This window comes from Primulina tabacum, chromosome 9 (genome assembly GCF_025594145.1).
Source record: "Primulina tabacum isolate GXHZ01 chromosome 9, ASM2559414v2, whole genome shotgun sequence".
Lineage (NCBI taxonomy): Eukaryota > Viridiplantae > Streptophyta > Magnoliopsida > Lamiales > Gesneriaceae > Primulina > Primulina tabacum.
The window spans coordinates 34,677,509-34,687,179 of record NC_134558.1 but is presented as its reverse complement, the minus strand read 5'-3'; the positions used below and the strand labels follow the sequence as shown (position 1 = coordinate 34,687,179).

The 9,671-nt window shown below is 31.1% G+C and overlaps 1 protein-coding gene across 1 annotated transcript; it reads left to right on the top strand.

The window, feature by feature from the left end:
* The first annotated feature begins 6,835 nt into the window (after nucleotides 1-6,835).
* LOC142555476 (zinc finger CCCH domain-containing protein 23) lies at nucleotides 6,836-8,216 on the top strand. Its single transcript, XM_075666355.1, has one exon. The coding sequence runs from the start codon at nucleotides 6,862-6,864 to the stop codon at nucleotides 8,017-8,019; it is 1,158 nt and encodes a 385-aa protein (XP_075522470.1). The 5' UTR covers nucleotides 6,836-6,861; the 3' UTR covers nucleotides 8,020-8,216.
* Nucleotides 8,217-9,671: the final 1,455 nt, after the last annotated feature.

Sequence of the window (9,671 nt, the reverse complement as noted above, 5' to 3'; positions counted from 1 at the left end):
ACCCCGTAAATACTCATATCCAATTATTTGAGGATGCCAAAATATAATTTGAAGTTAATATTAAATGACACCGATGATGAAATTCGTCAAGTAAAAAAGTGATACTTAAATTAATACAAATAATACATAATTCGAGTCCACAAATACTTGATTTTACCTTCTAAATACTCAAATTCGATTGAGTATGTCAAAATATATAGTTCGAAGATAATATTGAATGTTCTTTGATGATGAGATTTGTGAATAAAAAATGTGCTACCTAAATTGATAAAATAGTACCTAATTTGATTTCACATATGCTTGATTTTATTCTTTTAAGACTCAATTTTGATTATTTTTTGATATAAAAAAATATTGTTTCAAGTAATATTGAGTTACTTTTGAAGAGTCATTTGTGAAGTTAAAATGTGATACCTAAATTAGTACAAAAAGTATCTAATTCGAGTATATCAATACTTAATTTTACTCCATAAATGATAAATACTTAATTTGAGTTTGCAAATACTTGATTTCGTAAATGAGATACTCACAATATGTATTAAAATACTGGATATTCGAATAAGAAACGTAAGTTCACCAAGTGTTGGTATTTTTATGGAAGATACATTTAGATGACATATTCATCTCATTTAATATTTTTTTTAAAAAAATTTCTCAACTAAGCATGAAAATTTAAAGTACTTATTTTTACTTGAAATGTACCTAATTTGAGTTTGCAAATACTTGATTTCGTAAATGAGATACTCACAATATGTATTAAAATATTAGATATTCGAATAGACAACGTAAGTTCACCAAGTATTGATATTTCTATGGAATAAGCATTTGGATGACATATTCATCTCATTTAATATTTTTTTTTGTAAAAGAAAAAACAAATTTCTAACTGAGCATGTAAATTTTAAAGTACTTATTTTTATTTGAGATGTACCTAATTTGAGATTGCGAATATTTGATTTGGATCATGAGATACTCATAATATGTAGTAGAATACTGGATATTTGAATATGCAACGTAAGCTCACCAAGTGTTTATCTTTCCTTGGAAGATGCATTTGGATGACATATTCATCTCATTAAATATTTTTTTTGTAAAAACAAAAAAAACAAAACAAAAAACAAATTCCCAACTAAGTATTGAAATTTTAAAATATTTAGTTTTACTTGAGAAGTATCTAATTTGAGTTTGCAAATACTTGATATCTTGAATGAGATACTCACAATATATATTAAAATACTGGATATTCGAATAGGCAACGTAAGTTCACCAAGTGTTGTTCTTTCCATGAAAGATGCATTGATACGAAGAGTATCTAAATTGGTGAAGTTAAAATATGATAGCTAAATTGGTACAAAGAGTATCTAATGCGAGTTCGCAAATACTTGATTTTACTCTCTAAATACTTATATCTAACTATTTGGGGATGTCAAATTATATAATTTGAAGTTAATATTGTGTTGTCTTTGATGATGACATTCGTGAAATAAAAATGTGATACCTAAATTAATACAAATAATACCTAATACAAGTCTACAAATACTTGATTTTATCATTTAAATAATCAAATTCGATTATTTGATTATGTCAAAATATATAATTTGAGGTCAATATTGAGTGACCTTTGATGATGAGGTCCGTGAAATAAAAATGTGAAACCTAAATTGTTACAAGTATTACATAATTAGATTCAACTGATTGATTTTATCATTTAAAAACTCAAATTCGATAATAAGTATAATGAAAGAATATTGATATATATAATGAATGATTACCAATAAATATTATGAATGAATACTAACGAGGATGATATCAAATGAAGTATTGTCTTGTCATTTAATTAATACCAACAAGTATTGTGAATGAATATTAATGATATTATAAATTAATACTCACAAGTATAAAGAAAAAAATACTAATAAGTATAATTAATAATTACCAATAAGTATTATGTCAAATAAGTATAATTATCAAATAAATAATTCAATAATTATCAAAAGTATTGTCAATTAATATTGATGAGTATTTTATAAATCATTAATACAAGAATCGATAGATATGCTTAAAATGCAAACTTCAAGCTCATTTACGAACTATGTTCATAATGCATCTCCCAATTAGTCCATGATGAATAATGAACTATATTTATTTATTTAAATGACATAAATAAGTATCTTAATTAATTTTTCATGGAAATATTGCATATTCGAATATCCAGTATTTTAATACATATTGTGAGTATCTCATTTACGAAATCAAGTATTTGCAAACTCAAATTAGATATTTCTCAAATAAAACTAAGTACTTTAAAATCTTCATACTTATTTGAGAAATTTTTTTTTACCAAAAAAATATTAAATAAGATAAATATGTAATCCAAATGCATCTTTCATATAAAGAACAATACTTGGTGAACTTACGTTGCATATTTGAATATCAAGTAGTCTATTTTATATTATGAGTATCTCGTGTACCAAATCAAGTTTTTGCAATATGAAATTAGGTACTTCTCAAGTAAAATTAAGTATTTTTAAATATTCATGCTTATTTGAGAATTTTTTTTTTTTTACAAAAAGATATTAAATGAGATGAATATGTTATCCAAATGCATCTTCCATAGAAAGACCAACACTTGGTGAACTTATTTGCATATTCGAATATCCAGTATTCTATTACATATTTTGAGTATCTCATGTACCAAATCAAGTATTTTCAATATGAAATTATGTACTTCTCATATAAAACTAAGTACTTTAAAATTTTCATGCTTATTTGGGAATTTGTTTTTTTTTTTTACAAAAAATATATTAAATGAGATAAATATATCATCCAAACGAATCTTCCATGGAAAGCAAACACTTGGTGAACTTACGTTAGATATTCGAATATCCAATATTCTATTACATGTTATGAGTATCTCCTGTACCAAATCGAGTATTTGCAAACTCAAATTAGGTACTTTTCATTCAAATGCATATTCCATGGAAATACCAACACTTGGAGAACTTACGTTGATTTGAATATCCAGCATTTTATTACATATTGTGAGTATATCTCATTTACGAAATCAAGTATTTGCCAACTCAAATTAAGTACTTCTCAAGTAAAACTAAGTACTTTAAAATGTTCATGCTTATTTGAGAATTTGTTTTTTTGTTTTTACAAAAAATATATTAAATGAGATAAATATATCATCCAAATGCATCTTCCATGAAAATTTAACAATTGGTGAACTTACGTTGCATATTTGAATATCCACTATTCTATTACATATTATGACTATCTCCTATATCAAATAAAGTATTTACAAACTCAAATTAGGCACTTCTCATCCAAATGCATATTCTATGGAAATGCCAACACTTGGAGAACTTACGTCGCTTATTCGAATATCTAATATTTTAATACATATTGTGAGTATCTCATTTACGAAATCAAGTATTTGCCAACTCAAATTAGGTATTTTTCAAGTAAAACTAAGTACTTTAAAATTTTCATGCTTATTTGAGAATTTGTTTTTTTTTTTTACAAAAAAAATATATTAAATGAGATGAATATGTCATCCAAATGAATTTTCTATTGAAATACCAATACCTGGTGAATTTACGTTGTCTATTCGAATATCCAGTATTTTAATACATATTGTGAGTATTTTGTACTTATTTTGACATATAAAGTATCTATTTTGAGGTTTCAGATACTTGATTTGACTCTTTAAATACTCCGAATGTGTAAGAAAATACGAAGATCGCCATAAATTCAGTCGTTATTTCTCAAGTAAAACTAAGTATTTTAAAATTTACATGCTTAGTTGAGAATTTAATTTTTTTTACAAAAAATATTAAATGAGATGAATATATCATCCAAATACACCTTTCATGAAAAGACAAACAACGACTGAATTTATGGCGATCTTCGTATTTTCTTACACATTCGGAGTATTTAAAGAGTCAAATCAAGTATCTGAAACCTCAAAATAGATACTTTATATGTCAAAATAAGTACAAAATCTTATTTCATGATAAGTGAGCAACTATATTTTTTAAAAAATAAAATGACATGAATAAGTCATGATAATGCATTTTTAATGAAAAACCAACAATGACCGAATTTATGGTGATTGTTCGAAAATGTAGTATTTTTTTACATATTTGGAATTTTCAAATAACAAAATCAAGTATCTGAAACCACGTAATAGGTACTAATATTTTGGTAGATGGAAAACACACAATTAATTTGGTGGATAAAATTATATATTTATTTAAATAATAGAAGGGCAAAAATGTAAATTTATCTTTGTAGGGAGCTAAAACTAAGTTTGTAGTGTTGTCAGGTACTGATTTGTAAAAAAAATCATCTAGGTACTGAATCTTAAACCAAATATGTACAGATGTATATTTTTTAAATTTGCCCTTATTTTAATTTTGTCTACAGTGGCGCATCTTAGCACGAGTAGCGGCTTTCGTCTAAACGGCACACCTAGGGGTGAGCAAACACCGAAGGACCGTACGCATAAATTGCAATATGCGTACCACTGAGATCCTTCTGTCTCCAGGTGGCTTCCGTACTATCTTCCACTTGGCATCAGAGGACGTCGATATTCCATCGTGAACGAGAAATGACCGCTTTGAAACGACATATCATGAATTTTTTTTTAAAATGATATAATCAAATATTAATGTTTCAATTTTCAATATATAAGCCAAATTTTATAAAAAATATAAAAATATCCATATAAACTACTGTCATTAGAATAGGAGATAAACATTGTCGATTTATAAACAAACCCATATTTCATGTTATTATTTCACAATATTAACGGCCGGTGTAAAATTATTACACCGTCATTATCGTATAGTCTCAGAACATTCAATAAATTCATCTATATTGCTTATAGATGGCAATGAGGCGGAGCGGAGTAGGTTTGTTATTCTCGTCTTTGTTCTCGAATTTTATCTCTACCTCCATACTTGTCCTGATCCTCACTTTTTCTCCGAATCCAAAACCGCGGGGAACAAATCTCTATCTCCGCCCCCATCCATGTTTCAAAAATATTAATTGGGTAAGACGGAGGCGGGTTTGGTTATTCCTCGAACCAAAACTTATTATTATTAGTGATAATATTAATATCAATATTGATAATAATTTAAATAATAATATTATTATTATATATTATTAGTGCTAATAATATTTTTATTATTAATATTATTTTCGGAGGGAGTTCGAGGATAGGGATAGTATCCTCAAATCCGCCTCGAATCCAAACCCGCGGGACTCCGAACTTAGGGATGACAACTTTCTCCACGGATTTGAGGACCTGTGGAAAAACCCGAAACGGGGACGGGGATCCCGATGTTTTCGCGTTCGTGTTTAGGGATTTTTTAAAATCCCCGAATTAGTTCGGGACGGATATGAGATTACTATCTCCATCCCTGAACCTGCCCCGATAAGATTAATAATAAAATAATATTATTATTAGTATTAATATTGATATTAATATTATTGCTAATAATAATATATAATAATAAATTTTAGTTTGATAAAATATGTGAACTCGTCCTCGTCTTTTTCCATTAATAGTTTTAACCCACGAGAGGTTGTTTCCCTTAAACTTTACTCTACCAATTATCTTCTTTGAAATCTTTCAACGGACCGCGAGAGCTACTTACTGAACTTATGTTACAATTAGATTTCGGGTTTTTTGTTTGACAAGACGACAATCGGATTTGATTTGACATTATGATATCATAATGATATGATAATCGTAATGGGTGTGTATTATATGAGTTTAGAGAGAGTTGGTTTTATATGAGTTCAGCGTCAGATCTAACCGACGAGATATTCCTCGAAAATGCTCGTTAACAAGAAGTGGGGGGTTCAGTCTTCCTAGCTTCTTCTTATCGGTCTCTCGCTAGAAGAGTGAAGGTTATGAAATCACTTATAAAGTGGTATCTCTATCTCAAATTTTTCTCGAAGGGAAATTTCAGACTCCAATGTTTTAAAAAACCGTGGGGACATTTTTTTCTCAAAACCTTTAGCAAGTGATATTATTGACATTAAATTTACATGACAAAATCATATATTATATTATATAAATAAAAATTGTGAAAGAATCCAATGAAACCCCCACTTGGAGCAATGAATGCTCGTCCCAAAAATTGAAAAGCCAACCTTATTGGAGTAACCAACTGAGTGACATACAGAGACTTCAAGCACAACAAAGTTAAAATGTCCCAAAATTCAAGGAAATTTTTGCTTTACTTCCCTTATTAATTTTGGGACCCATAAAAGTCTTCCTCGGTCAATATTAAGCAAATCAAAAGCCTGCAAGGAATTGTTTGAAGTAAATGCAAAGGGAAGGTACTAAGGTTGGTGGTTACTGCCTTTATATTTTCTTCTCATTTGAATTTTAAATTTTTTTTGAGGAAAAATTTATTCTTTTGGTACTTCATAATTAATTTGTGTTTGTGATAATAGCAAAGTGTTTTATAATATCAAAATATCTAATATTGGTTCTCTTTGCGTGTCTGAGTAGTTTGTATATTACGGTTTACTTGACTATCATGATTCATAGACTACTGTATTAGTACGAGAGTTTACTCGAGTGGATGTCAAAGAATAACGGTTGAGGTTATATCGTAATAAAATAATAAACTTTCCATTGATTTTTTTATAGCAAATATTGGATTACATACCATGAGCAAGACTAATACTTAACTTTCCTAATTCACAATAATTAATATGTAGTACATCAGATGTCCGGCTCAAAAGTCTAAAATCAAATAATAATATTTTAACCCAACCATGGTTACGTCCAAAGCTTCGACCATGGTTAAAAGAACCAGTTTATATTGAACCCTCCGCATGCAAAGCTCTGGCAACCATTACAGAAAGCTTGAAAGTTGTAAGTTAGGAATTTTGATATATAAGATAAGAGAAATGATGATGATGATCATCGGAGATCCTCATAAGTCAAATCCCACCGTCCAAATCCCATCTTGGGACCGCCACCCCATAGAAGAGCCGTCGGCTCAAATTCAATCTCCCAACTCGAACAATGTCTACCCGAACAGCTATGATATTTTTCACTATGATAATGCTTTCGCTGCATTGCAGCGCTACCTGCCGTCTAACCAAGACGACGCCGTAGAGGTCGGAGAAGGAGATTCTGGTGATTTCGAAGTCCCGGTGGACGACTTCTCATGCGACAATTTCCGTATGTTCGAGTTCAAGGTGAAGAAATGCACGCGTTCCAGGCCGCATGACTGGACGGATTGCCCTTTCGCGCATCCCGGCGAGAAGGCGCGGCGGAGGGACCCGCGAAAGTTCCATTATTCCGGCTGCGCGTGCCCGGACTTTCGCAGGGGAACGTGTAACAGAGGCGATTCCTGCGAGTACGCGCACGGGGTTTTCGAGTGCTGGCTCCACCCTGCTCGCTACCGCACGCAGCCGTGTAAGGACGGGATTCATTGCCGGCGTCGCGTCTGCTTCTTCGCTCACACACCGGAGCAGATCCGAGTTCTGCCATATACTACTAGCCCAGACGCTTCTACGAGCCGACCAGGCCACGACTCGTTCGTCGCCGGCTTGGGTTTGTACGGCTCCTCACCAAAATCAACCATGTACTCGCCGCCGCTGTCTCCCACCACCGGGTCCTCATCTGTGCTAATCAATCAGCTCGTCGAATCGTTGCAAGATCTGCAAATGAACAGGATGAGAATGGGCATCGGCTTGAACATGAGCCCGCCTACATGGAAACCCGGGTTCGGATCACCCCGTAGCCCATCGGCTATCAGACCCGGATCCTCGAGCATGCCTTCTACTCCTATCGGTTCCCTTAACCGATCAGGACTCGTGGCTTTCGAAACATGGGAAATCTCTAGCAAGGAGGAGCAGGTGATGGAGAGAGTGGAATCTGGAAGACAACTGCGCGAGAAGTTATACGCCAAGCTCGGCAAAGAGAACTCGTTGGAGCGGGTTCGACGAATTGATTTTCCGTGTACGGGTCCTGATTCGGGATAGGTTTCGGATCGCGTCAAATGATAGTTCGGGTCGAATAGTCGGTGGTTTGAATTTTGATTGGATCTTAGACTTCTTGAAGCTTGTTTAAATACGGAGTGGACTTGACGTGGGGTTTAAGGATATTAATTAAATTTATCTCTATTTTGCCATTTGTAACTTATAATTATTATGTATATAAGAAGGTAATTTGGTTTTTCGTTGTTTATTTTTAGAAATAAAAATTTCGTATCTTTTTCAAAAAATATAATTAGGAGTTTATTCAAAGTTTTCACTATTACTAACATAATGCAATACTTCTTCTGTCCATATATTTAAATTTGTGTATATTTTCAAACAAAGTAAAAAAAATTATTGAAAAAGTAAATTATAGAAAAAAAATTTTAATTTCATATTTATTCGATGAATGATTTAATATGATAAAAAAATTGTTGAAAATAGTTAATATATTTAATGACGATGGTATATCAATAAAAAATATGAAACGGTCTTTATATTTGGAAAGGATGAAAAATTACAAAAACTTTTGCGAGACGGTCTCACGGATCGTATTATGTGAACGGATCTCTTATTTGGGTCATCCATGAAAAAGTATTACATTTTATGCTAAGAGTATTGTGAATATCGATAGGATTGACCCGTCACCGTTAAAGATTTGTGATATTGTCTCACAAGAGACATACTTATGAAATATAATCATGATATATTTTAATTTATTGGACTTTAAAAAAACCAGTGTGTTGAAAAAATTTTTATTAGTCAATCACAAAAAACTCAAAATTTAGAAAAATATAATAAGTTTTGAACATATAAATGCACTCACAGTGTGACGAGCCGTGTCTTAAAATATTACTACTTAATTATTTACGAAAAACTTTAAAAAATTTATTAAATAATTTTTTATAAATATAACTCGTAAAATAAATGTCACTATACGTATTAAAAATAAAGTTAATATTAAATCTTCGTTGTTTGAAAACCACTACCAAAAATCCAAGTAAAAAAAAAACATTCATCGTAATTTGAAAAAATCTTAAATAATGTAAAATGTTTAGCATAATAGTCACTAAAATTAGTGCAATAAAATTTGAGAAAATAGTTTTAAACGTGCATAATTAAAATCCCATAAACTATAAGGTTCTCGGATTTGCACTGTCATTGGTCCGAGCCTGTTCATTGTTCTCCGGCTCCTGTCTCATAACTACATCATCTGCACCGATCAAGTCCAGTGAGTACAATGACTCAGCATGCATAAATCATAAATAATGAAAAATACGTAGTAAAAATCCATGCAATTTAAATTTAGCTCGTACATAAAATATTATAAGCATAAAAATATATAATGTGAATTTCGTGCATAAACAACTTCATAAAAATCATATTTTCATACTTTTCATGCATAATCGTAAACGTAAATCATTTTGCGTAGAGTTTTGTTCAATGCAAGTGGCCCATACACATAAATCGTTGACCAAACTAAACCACAGTACTGTGCTGGAATGGATCACCACAACCTTTGGACTGGATATCCGCTGCCTAACATAACATAATCCTCCAAAGAGGTTGGAGAGGTCCTCTGACACGTTCTCCAGCTTCCAAACCCGTAACATAATTTGGCCAAAAGACAAATCGCATACCTCAAAAATAATTATTTT

Excerpts from the sequence above, each read along its gene's own strand:
- LOC142555476 (XM_075666355.1), top strand. The coding sequence starts at position 6,862 with ATGCAAAGCTCTGGCAACCATTACAGAAAGCTTGAAAGTTGTAAGTTA.